At 45.3% G+C, this 12,485-nt stretch overlaps 1 protein-coding gene across 1 annotated transcript in view; it reads left to right on the top strand.

The window, feature by feature from the left end:
- COL20A1 (collagen type XX alpha 1 chain) overlaps window positions 1–12,485 on the top strand; it is a 44,819-nt gene that overhangs the window by 11,908 nt on the left and 20,426 nt on the right. Inside the window, exons 14-19 of the mRNA XM_040609512.1 lie at window positions 291–433; window positions 1,533–1,665; window positions 7,922–8,064; window positions 8,696–8,825; window positions 9,124–9,180; window positions 12,010–12,048. Of these exons, the coding sequence (XP_040465446.1) occupies window positions 291–433; window positions 1,533–1,665; window positions 7,922–8,064; window positions 8,696–8,825; window positions 9,124–9,180; window positions 12,010–12,048 (645 nt within the window). The remainder of the gene's footprint in view (window positions 1–290; window positions 434–1,532; window positions 1,666–7,921; window positions 8,065–8,695; window positions 8,826–9,123; window positions 9,181–12,009; window positions 12,049–12,485) is intronic.

The raw sequence follows: 12,485 nt of genomic DNA, 5'->3' as shown, positions 1-12,485 counted from the left end.
ACCTCTGTGTCCTTGAGAGCCCTCCTAGCCTTCTCCCCTTTACAATACCCGTGTGATACATGTCCTCTCCCCAAATGAGATAATCTTTCTTAATTAGGGTTTTAAAAATAATTTACCTGTCTCTGTCCTGATGGCTGTTGGCATATGGGTCTGAAGAAGTGAAAGACTGGCTGGTCTCAGACATCTGCCTGGTCGATGTTTTGCTCCCCGACCATCTGCTCCCCACCTTGGTTCTGACAAGGCGCTGCCAATGCCCTCGCTTCAGCTCCTTCTCCTTCTGCCTCCCTCAGTAAAGGTCCCCCCGCCGCGCGCACTGAAAGTTACCGAGCTCTCTGGGAACAGCCTTCGCCTGCAGTGGGAAGCTGTTGCTGCCTCCGATGTGGTTGTCTATCAGATCAGATGGAGCACAGTCAGTGGAGAGAAGCCTCAGGAGGTACGGACCCACGCGCGGCTCTGGGGGAGGCTGGCCTGGCCTCACGCCTACATGATGGCTCTGAACTCAGTGGCATAGGTCGGTGTAAAACTATTCAGGTTAATGCCCTCGAGCAATTAAGCAGTTCGGCACCCAGCTGAAGGAGCCTGTAGAATAAGACAAGGTCTGTCCTGGGTCTGGCTCTGTTCAGTGGAGCAGTCACCTTGAGTGCTGGAAGCAGGAGGGACAGCAAGCCAGAGTCCTACAGGCTCTAGGAAGATTGCAGAAGTGTTCTGGAAAACCTCAAGGATGAAATTCAATAGGGACAAGCAGAAAGTATTAAGCTTAGGCAGGAATAATTAACTACAGGTATACAGGATGTAGAACAAATAGCTAAGAAGCAATTCGGTAGAAAAAGATCTGGGGTTGCAGAGAATCACCGGCTCACAATGTCAAGTTGTTGTGAAAAAGACAAAGATAACACTCAAGTATTTATAGCCAGAGGCATTGAACCTCCAAGACAGGTGAAACAACTTCTGCTTTCCTCCGTGCCGGTGAGCACTGACTACTTTTGGGATACTGCTTGTCAATGAGGTCCAACTGAGGAACACAGGGAGGACAATGACCAGAGGCAGAGCTGGTGCTGGAGGGGCAGGGGTGGACCTCTGCCTTCTCAAGCCCCTATTTTCAGTACAAATGCAAACAGCTGTTTAAACGGTGGTTTAAATAAACGAGTCTGTCCTGCAGTACTTCACACCTGGGCTGGAATAGGGGGGTACTGGGGCTTCCAACCTCAGCACACCTAAAAGCTGGAAACTGGGCAAAGGGATTTCATGCCCCAGGCAGGCGGGCTGCCCTGTGTCAGGGCACTGCACTGGGGGACTGAAGTAGCTGCTGAATATAACTGGGTTGCAATGCACGGGCATCTAGTCTGCATTAACCAGGGCTGGAGTTTTGCCTTTGCTTAGATGTGTGCTACCCACAACTGTAGATTTTGTCCCCAAAGCCCAGTGCTAACTCATTTGTGCCTACAGGCGATCTGTGAGCCAGATGCTTGGATGGCATGAGCTAGCTTAGGGATGCCTGGGAACTCGACTGACTCATTTCTTCCCTTCTGCAGCTCTCCATCGCTGGAAATGTGGCAACTGCTGTCCTGCCAGGCTTGCAGAAGAACACTGACTACAAAATATCCATCTGGGCCTATTACAAAGATGGTGCTCGAAGTGACACGGTTTCTGTTCAACACCGGACCAGTAAGTGATCAGTGCTCGCTGTCTACAGCCTAGGGATAATAAACAAGGCACAGGATGCCTCAGACGCCATCACAGACCAGCAGCTCAGATCTGGTTATCTCCAGCTCTGAAATCCCAAATCTGAATGTCTGAAAGGAGTTAGAGATATTTAGCCACCTTCTTAAAGTGTTCTGAATTTGTCCAGAGAGAAACAGCTTGGGCAAACACAAGCAGGCTGGTGCATCTTATAGGTATCTGATACCCTTGCAACATGCTTCATGCAGAATACATTAATTTCTCCTCCCCTGCTTCTGTGCAATGGATTGATGCAAATGAATTGGCTTTCTGTTGGGTGTTCAGCTGAACGTGACACTGTGCTGCCTAACAAATGTTTCTTGTTAGTGAAATATTGTTGTTAATGAGGGTGAGGATTACTTCAGCTACATCTTTGCTGAGCTGTGCTTCATCTGAGGGACACTTACAAAAATGAGAGAAAATCCTGCAGGCAGCCTCTGCCTTGGAAGCATTATTTAAATCTTGCTTTCTATAGGCAGGGTATAAGGTTAAAATGTGGCACTCCCAGAGGTCCTCTTAATTAGTATTCCCTGTATAATGGCTTTGTTGGCAGTGAGTGGAACACAATTCATTCAGCTGCAGAGTCCTCCTCTATCTCTCAGCCTCCTTCACAGAATAATCTCGTTTAGGCTGGTGTTGAGCTGATGAAGCTCAGAGTAAATGGTGATGTTGGAATAAGAAGCTCAGGTTTTATTAATAATGACTAATAATAGCATTTGTTTATAGAGAGCTACTTTTGGCAAGTACCTAGAAGCCGCATACTGACCAAAAAAAAAAAAAGGGGGGGGGGGGGGGGGAGGGCATCCTACAGGTATATAATGATAAAAGGACAATTAGAGCTGTTTAGAGGCTTCAGAAAATCAATGGCTGTTTTAGGCCATGAATTACAAAATGTCAGAGGAGCTCCTCACCCCCCGTGAACGACCTTCTTAGGCATATTTGGACAAGCCGGTCCTTGCTGGTGTTGGCACCCCGCTGGGACATGGAAGGCAATTTGACTTCTGCTTGTCAGCTGCTGTCCTTGTCAAAGGAACAAGGATGCCTGAGGGATGTCAGACTTTTCCTTACTGCAAGAAGAAAGCAAAGCACTCAAAGAAGTCGAGTGTGCAGCTGGGCAGCCAAACCGGAGCCTCAGTGCCTGGGTGCTGCTGGTGGGTTTGCATGAGCAGTCAGGACAGTGCCACACACTCCTCAGGGCCAATATTTGCATGTGCAATCGATGTCTTTGATGGTGATTCTCTCTTTTTAATGTTTAAAGTGAGACGTGGCGCAGGAGAAAGGATGATAGGTGGTGGTTTCCCGGAGGCGGTGCTGATACCAGACAGTTCAGAGGAAACTTGTAGACTCCAGGAAATGGAATAAGGCTTGTACAATGGATGTGTGGGAAGATGTGGCACTAGGCAGGGCTCTGAGAAATTCTGAGATGTGGTTATACTTCAAGCCTTTATTGTTTCAAGCAAAAGCTACTATCTTGTACTGTGTAATGATGCGTTGTTAGGGTGTCCAACAAGGTCAATCTATGTGTCAGAGCTGGTGAATGGTAACTCCTCCAGCTAGAGCAGAACAATCTGTTATATTATCTGGCAATCTTCAGACCCTTGGTTTGATTTTTTGAGCCTGCTTCACTCTAATTTTCATTATAAAATGAAATTCTGGGGGCTGAAACACCAATGAAAGCTACCTGGTTCTCCTCAGGTCGGTAGACTCCAGGTTGCAACCTGGAGAATAGCAGCAATAAGGCTGTGCTGAACAAAAACAAAAGTATGTGTTAGAGGAGGTTGAGAATGGCTTTTCTTTTCATCACTGGTTTTCCCTTTTTCTTTCCTGGCAACATCCCCTTACATAGGAATCGGTCAAGACATGTAAGTTTTCTTAAAAACATCTCAGTAGAATTTGCAAGAATCACTGAAGTTTAAGGGCAGCGGCTGAAGTGAAAGTCAGCAGGAAGCACTGGTAACACAAGCTTCTGTCCCTGTCCTTCGTCCTCCTTGGAATACTTTCTTCTTTGAAGGTTAAGGGAAAAAAATGCCAGGTCAGAGCAATGGTCTTTGCATGCTGTTTTTGTGAAATGGAACCATGCTCCTCCCTGGGGCAAGGCGAGAACAACGGGTTCATTTTATTCAGGACCACTGATCCTTCTCGCCCCACCTGAAACACCCATTGACCCTGCAGACACCAGGCCCTCACAGACAACAGGTCATCGGAAACATCATCCTCTTATAAAACCCAAAACCATTTGTCACTGTGATGTGTCATTTGGGCTTGGGATGAGGTTTCTCCTCTTCCTGGTAGGAAGAAAATTTGTTTCAAAGTTATGGATGAGATTTATCCCCGAAGACTTTATGAACTCAAAAGAGCTGAACAGCTTTAGCTGGAAAAGGAACAGAAGTTGGAGACAGTGGTTATGCTCCAGGTCCCATCTTATCTGCTTATCTAGCTCAGCACTTGGTGTATAAGTAATGGTGTACTTACGTATTCAGAGAGAGGAAGAGGAAGTAAAAATTAATTTTGAGGTTAAGATGTGCAGCTGGAAAAACTCAGGTCCTCAGTCTTTTTTTTTTTTTTTTTTAAATATTTGATTATTTAACTATTTATGTGGAGTGAGATTGTGGCAACACAAATAATCAAGATAGACAATTTCATTCCCACCACTAGTGCCAGGTGCTCTGGGCGTCCTTCTAGGAGAAGGGCATCCCTCCCTGCTGCTGTGCTAGTGAGGGAGGGCTGGCAGCCACCTCTCTCCTTCCACGAGTCCAGTCCTTCCCTGCCACTGCCTTAGTTTTACATGAGTCCAAAATCCAAGCAAAATCTTGTGCAAAATGGAGTGCTTTAGCTGTTGCAAAATGTGTGGAGCAACTGGAATGTTTTCAATTCTTAGTCTTGACTAGGGTGAAAAAAAAAAGAAAAAGTTTAGGTTTATTTTTCAGTAACCCAGTTAAGCAAACCTTTCTCTGCAGACTCACCAAGAGGCAGAGCAGAAACAAAAGCACACTGATGTCTTTCCCACGGATAACAAAATTGTTACCACATGCTTATTCATGGTTCTGATGTTTCTTCTTGTCTCTCTGTTATAATTAGACTAAAGTCTCATTTGGGTTAAGAGCTCTCATTTCAGTACATTACTATAAATTGTCAAGTGTAACAAAGCTCTTATCCTTTACCAAAGGCTCTATGCAGCGATCATTTGTCATATTAACAAATAACCTTAGTGGTACTTCAAATGGTACAAGCCTTTCACGCAAGCCAGTGGGAGTGCAGAAGATGCTTTTTGGAAGAGGAAGCTTCTGGGTCACAGAGGTGTTGCTGAGCAGATCTTGGAAAATGCTGGGAGGGGTGGCCTTGGAAGATGCTGAAGGGGTGGCCTTGGAAGATGCTGGGAGGGGTGGCCTTGGAAGATGCTGAAGGAGTGGCCTTGGAAAATGCTGGAAAGGGCTGACCTTGGAAGATGCTGGAAGGGGTGGCTTTTTATCCTGCTGATCTCTTTTGTACTGAGGGGAAGTTCGTTCACCCAGGCTGAGGAAAAGGAGCTTGAACATAACAAAGCAGTCACCTCTTTGTTCTGAAGGACAAGGATATTGGGGGTGTCTCTCTGCCACAGTGTTTCAGGATTGAGGCTCTGAGGCAGCAGTGATGTGAATGAGCATTGCAGGACCTGTTAGCCGCCCATGGTGACACAGGGACTCTCCCCACAGTAAAACGGCTGTGACATGACTTGGGAACCTGGATGCAAGGGCAGCACTTCAAGGTGGATTTTATATGTAAAAGAATTTCAGCGGTTTAACAACTTATTCAAGCTGTCAGCTAAAATATGCTGTCACCATAAATGCTTAGGTATTGCTTACCATCCTTGCCCAGTTTAACTCAAATCTTACCCAGGAATTTAAAGTGAAGTCGTGTTGTGTCCCAGGTTCAGTGTGGGAATGGTGACATGTTCGGCCACCATATCCCAACTGTGTTTCTGAATCTCAATTTTCTGCTGACAGGGGCTTTTCCAGGCAGAGGCACAAATGGACCAGACCGCAGCAGGACAGCCCACACAGTCTGTTGGTCCATCAGAATAAGAACCACAGAGGTGGGGCCATGGAATAAGTCCCTCAGCTTAGGCATGATGAGATAAAAAATAGTAAATATAGACTTGGGAAGATCATCTTCACAAATTTGGCAATGTTACCCCTCCCCATCTTTTCTATCTGCTCAGAAAATGTCTCTTGGAAGTTTTTGTTACCAGGCCAGAGAACGCAAACGTGTCTCATCTCAGCTGGGCTGAGCCACCCTGGCTGACTTTGCACTGAAGTGGAGCAGAAAGTGCCGTTCCTCTAGCTAAGCTGTGCCAGCAGCATCTCCAGTCTGGGGCTAGTAACTGCCTTCAAGCTCTTCATCAATGAGCTCTTCCTAGCAGAGCATACATTGCAAATAACAGGGATCAAAATGTGAGGGAGAAGCTTCAACCCATGGCAGCGAGGGGGAAAAAAATTACCTATATAATCATTGCAGATGAGTATTTTGATGGGGTGAACTCTAGGGTTTTACTCTCATTTGAAAATGTGCCTGTGATGCTGGTTAGACCCGAGAACGAGCAGGCTGGGATTCCTCCTATGGAGAAGCAGAGGTTCAAGAGGTAATTGAAGACACAGATGGTGTCCTCTGTGTCAGAGATGCTTCCATCCTCCTGGGCAGCTTCAAGAGGTGACCTTTCCCCTGGCTGTCAGATCCATGCCATCAAATTCTGCCAGGCCTGCAGGCTTTCCAGAATAAAACCAACTCAGAAGACTTTCCCTAACATTCCCTTTAAAGTTCACTTAAGCAGCATCTCCACTTGCCTCTGCTCAAGGAAATAGCCAGGGCAGCCAGCAAAGATGCAGATGTATAGCACAGCACTAATAATAGTGCTGTTGAAGTGACTTTACCTCCCACACTTATTTTCTTTTCCACTTTACCTTGTGATGATGCACAGGAAGAGCCTCCAGCCTGATTCAGCTGCTAGCAATCTTGGTTCAGCCTCGGGAAAAGTAAGCTTATTTTATACAGAAAAGAGAAGGAGGATCAATGAAGATGCAAATGATCTTCATGGAGCCTGTGCTCTAAGGTCACCCCAGACTTTGCTGGGTGGGCAGAAGAGCTTTACAGGTAAAACTGCAGAACAGAAATCTCCTAGCCTGGAGTGTGCCCTTGACTATCTTCAGGGCTCGCCCATAATTTTTAGTTTCTTCTGAATAAATGCTTCCTTTACTCTGTCCAAGACTTCTGTGCATTCACAGCAGCATGGGTTCAAGGCCAGACACGTGCATTTATGCAGAGCAAGACACTGCTTGGAAACAAGCTCTGGGAATGGATGAGCCCATGGTCCTGAGCCCCTTGCTCAAACAGCGGATGGATTTGGCCCACTTTGCCTTTCTCATACTAACTCCCAGCACCTGCTCAAAGAAATCACTCCAGCCTCTGCCACCAAGTTGCGTTTGCTACACAGTGGGACCCCAGGGAAAGAAACGCATTTGTATAATTAAAAATTGCTCAGCTTTGGTCTCTGGCAAACCCTTTCCTGACTGCCCATGGCTCAGACAATCACCTGTCTGGGATACATCCATACATCACCATGCAGGACCAGCACAGGGAGTGTAGCTCAGGTAGCGTATGTGATCCCCTCCCTGAGGCTGTGGGTGGTGGTGTGAGAACTGCTAGACAAAACTGTCGTGGGCTGGCTGCTCTGGGGGTTTTAAGAATAATTTTACAATAGAAAGAAAAAGCTGGAAAATATTAGCAATTATGATGGATTAACTTTGATGTGTGATCCAGGCTTAATTGGCAATAAAGCTGTTTTTCCAGTTCCTTGATAAAATTCAATTGCAGTTTGGGTCTGTGTGAAGGGCATGCTTTGGCGTTTGTCGGTGATGTATATCTCTTTCCTTTGTGCTTCCAGGACTCTTCTCCCCTTCCAAATTTTTTTTCCATGTCCAAGGATTCAAATTGCTGAATGCTTGAGTTGTACTGTGTTGTACTTGGGGAATCCTCATCCCTCCAGAATCTGTTTTCCCTCTTGCCTGGTGCCCAAGATGACTGCCTCTGCTCTTAGCACAGCACAGCCGAGCACTGAAGCGTTCAGAGATGGGCTGGAAAGCACGTGGCCCATCGACAAGCATTACTGCCTGTCTTTTGCGCTGTTCACCTTTGATCCCCGTTTGATCACCTTTGATCACCGTTGCAGATTCCCGGAGCCCACCCACCAACCTCTTCATCGACTCTGAGACCCCCACCAGCCTCCAGGTCCACTGGACCCCCCCCGACGGCCGCATACAGCACTACAAAATCACTTACAGCCCTGTTTCGGATGCTGGTGCTCAGCAAACAGTAAGTCTCGGGCTCCTTTGTAGGTGACAGGTACTGGACCAGAAGGACATGGGGACAATTTTATGCCCACTCCACGCACTCCAGTAGCAGTTACTATAAGGATACTGGTTCACAGGACTACAAAAGCAAATCTCTTCCCTGACTTGCTGATGAGTTGCTTTGTGAAGAGGACCTCCAGGCTTCTTTGTGATTAAGATATTTGTGTCCATCAAAGCTGCTAATGCAGCTTTCTGCCCTCCTTGAACTGCCACGGGGAATTCTTGGAGGCAGAGGGATAGAGGATAAACCCACTGCCCCTCTGACTTACGGAGGTTAAATATTAACTTTTTAAACCTTAGATTTTATACTCAAACACAGAGTGTTATAACGCACTTCTGCATTTGCGTGGGGAATATTGGGGTCTTTACATAAGAAAATGCTCTTCCCCTGAACACGGCTGCTCTGCTGGCAATGCACAGCCAGGCTTCCTCGGCTTGCTCTTGCTGCTGCCTGAACCAGGGAGGGATGCTGCCCTGAGCCCCGCTGTCCCAGCACGTGCCACTAGAACCCCTCCACGTAACTCTGGGCTGTGAGTAAGAGCTATGACGGGAAGCCTGCCCAAATGCCGGGCTCTTTTTCCACCCTGCTATAGATCATGGCTTCTGGCAAAAGCAGCAGCGTGACCCTGCAGTCGCTGCTGCCTGATCGAGCCTACAAGGTGATTGTTTCTGCCATCCACTACACAGGAGAGAGTGAGACCACATCCACAACGGGACGGACGAGTAAGTGTATCAGTCAGAGTGTGCATGTTCTTCATAATCTTCCATCTATCAGTCTTGAGGCAATGTCTATCAGACAGCAATGTCCTCGCTTGCACTGGGCTGTGGGCAAAGCCAGGGTTTTGCTCAGTGTGGTAGGCTACTAGCCTTGAAAAGGGAGAATCCTTCCCCAATTTCTCCACTCCTGTGCATTGTTGGCAATTCCAGGATGACTGGGAAGGGCTGGTGACCATCTGGGTCTCAAGGAAGGTGTCACGGTCCTGAAGAGCAGAGCTCACACATGCATTGCTTTCTTTTTCAGCTCCTGTGTTGTCTAAATTACCTTCAATGCGAGGATTCGTTCCATCTAAAACAGAGGGTAAATTACTTCCTATAAAGTCTTGCTTTTTATTTTTCTTTTTTTCACTAACAAATCGCACAGTGTGGGCTCTGCAGAGCTGGCAGGGGTGGGTATGTCATTCCTTGACAGATGCCTCTGGGGACTGTCCAAGGACAGCCAGAAACTACATAACTTCTTAAATCCAGACTCACTTAGTAAACAGAGTGGTAGTATTTTTAGAGGATTTCTGCACAACTTGAACCAAAATGGAGCAAAGGGAATGATTACATGTTTTAAATTAAAGTTCTCTGTAAAGTCCCTATTAAATTTAATGAGTGTATGTTCTTATAACTGATATAAAGCATACTATGAAAGGGATTAGTGAGAAATGTTGAATTAATAGGGTTATAAAAAGTTATTAAGAAGTAAACATTAGAATACAGATATTGTGGCAGTGTTAGCTTTTCCTATTTGAAATTATTCTAAACAAAACTCCAGTTTTAAGATATATTGAGGGAAGCCAAGAAGGAAAAATGAAACAGATTAGATGAGAAATTTTTAGTTTATACACAACACAGAACATATCAGACTAAGTTTTCAAGTGTGCTGTTGAGGAAATCTACAGGTGTTCAGACCACAGTGGAGAAGTCCTGTGAACTTTCAAGCAGAAAATGATCCTCCCGTAAGGCTGATGAGTCACCTTGCAGAATTCAATATAGCTGTTTGGCTATGATAGCTGAAAAGATAATAGAAGAAATATTGAATTCTGTATGTTTTATAAAGTAACTTTTTTTGAAGAAGTGGAGACGATATGTAATAATGTTGGGAGACCTGTTGAATGTGCAGTAGAAGACTCCAGTATTGACATGTACCTAAATTATTGAGAGAAATGGTTTGATGTTGCAGGAGTGAACATTTATTGTACAGTGAATAGCTGTATTTTGCTGGGATTTGGGGAGATAAACACACACAAACACACACACACACACACACACACAGAGGAAAAAAAAAAAGAACAACAAGGCACAAGGCAGCAAGAGTCCTAGGCTGGAAAGTCTAGGAAAAAATCTTCAAAGCAGAACTGCAAACTGCCAGTGTCAGGGATTCTTACCCTGATTCTGATATGCTTCATCTAAGCTGAGCATTGCCAGATCAAAGAGCTGTGAGCAATCCCAGTGCCTCCAGCCTGAGACAGAGGTGAGAATTGCCAGGGATGTTGGCAAGAGGGACCCTGGGGTCTAGGCAAGGGTCAGAAGGAGCTCCCTGACTGCAGTGAGTCAGGTATCTGGTAAAGGGGAAGGTTTATAGTTTGCTTATATGACTGTGGGGGGATTTATTTTTATTTTCTACATCATGCTTCAATTCTGAGCAATGCCTCACCTTTGGAAAGCTGTTTGGTTTCTGGAAGGGGAAGGGAAAGAGCAGTGTACAGCTTGGGGACATGAGTCAGCTCATCTTGGGTGCAGGACACTGCTCCACAGCCAGAGGCTGGTCAAGCTCAAAGAGATGGGTTTGAGACTGAAGCTTCCGTAACTGATTTCTTCACTGATTTTCATAGATCCCTTCAATAGTTTTATATCCAGTTCTACCGGAATTATGGTATGTATGTATAAAGCTATGCATCAGGTTGAATAATGGAATGATGGAGGTCATGGCAACTTGTAGGTCTTTGTAGTTTAACTCCTGGCTTCAGCAGTCCTGTGTCCATCAAAGTCATAGGTCCGGGTGCCCTTTCTTTGTCTTGATCATGAAGAATGACATTGAAACTCCTAAGGACTTAGGAATCTCAGGTGCTTTGGGGAGGGTAGGTCACCCCCTTTAAATTTTGTACACATTTTACAGAAGTTAGTATGGAAAATTGGAAACCCTTCTTTTCTGATGAGATACGAAACGGCACTGACGCAAGGATAGCACTAGCAAGGCTGTAACAAAGCCTTCGTATAATGATCTGCTAGATTCTATTATACTGATGACCTAGAAAACCATTTATGAAATAGCCCATCTTGCCAAGTGTCCTTGATTTTCAGGGACGTTTCTCATTTTGCGTCAAGCATTCCCTTTGTCCCGGCTCCATCTGGCACCCATGGCCTGGGATACACATGGCAGCAGATAATTGAAAGTGATGTTTGTGCGCTGTTTTCTAAAACCCCCCTTACCTGAGCCTTTTAAATGGAGAGTGCTTATAGCCGTGGCACCTTGTGTTCCAGCTTCACATCCCAGCCTTTCCTCCTCTGGTTTTTCTTTCTGCCCTGTGGCATCTCAGAGGATTCATCAAGGGAATTTCTGAAAGGCAAACTGCAAAACTTTGCCAAAACTCTTTTTGTTCAAAAGAATTCAAAAGCCAGACTCTCAGGCTGAGATATATATTTTTGCTGTGTGCACTTTGAGTTTCAGGTACAAAATTCAGAACTGCAGATATCTATCTTTAATTACAACACCATTAAGGTGCATGTTGCAGTAAAAGCACTGTTTTCTTTTTTTAAAAAAAAATATATTGTGTTTTGATGTCCATTTTTAAAGAGAAACTTGCAGAACATGATGCTCCTTTGTATTTCATAGTGTAAGGTGCCAGGTGAGTTAGTTAAAAGAAAGTGATCATGAAGATGTTTGGTGATGAAAGAGGGTATTTTTTGTTTTGCAATGGGCAAGCTGAAAAACAACCTTTATGTCTGCATGAACATAAATTCTCTTTCTCTCTCCATATATATAAAACCAAGGTTAAAGTCCAGGGTATGAATTAAGCTGTAGAATATTCTTAAGTTTTGCTGTGTTTTTCCATTGCTCTGCCTAGAGGAGCTCTGTTAATTTTGCTTCCATAATCCCCTACTGTCTTTTCTTCCCTAACAGTTTTTTATTTTCTTCTCACAGCCTGCCCCACCATCAGCTCTACCAAAGGCTCCGTACGAGGTATGGTACCGTATCCAGCCCTGATGGTGCTGAGCTGTGAATGGGAAAACACTACCTGGTCTTGGCTTTTGAGAAATATGCAGGAGCTGAGCAGGAGGGAAATGGTTTCCCTGTCTTAAGGGAAAGAGGAGAAGTCTGAGAACCGAAATAGGAAAACAGCCTTTATCAAGCAGAAGGATATTCTGCACTAACCAAATCAGTATGCCCCTGCTGTCACACCAGCTCATGCTCTGAGCTGTTAGTGCTTAACGCTGGGATTTTCACCAGTCTTAAGGAAGCTGTCTTCAAACAGCTGTGGAATTTCAAGAGGATTTCAATTCCTACCTCATATAGGCTCCTTAAGAAAAACTCCGTCTGTCCCCAGGATCACCTTAGCATCCTCTAGAGGAGGTGCAGATACCCAAGGTGCTCCCCGCAGTGTGGGCTTTGAGAAGGTA

Source organism: Falco naumanni, chromosome 10 (assembly GCF_017639655.2).
Source record: "Falco naumanni isolate bFalNau1 chromosome 10, bFalNau1.pat, whole genome shotgun sequence".
Lineage (NCBI taxonomy): Eukaryota > Metazoa > Chordata > Aves > Falconiformes > Falconidae > Falco > Falco naumanni.
This window is presented reverse-complemented; position numbering and strand designations above follow the sequence as displayed.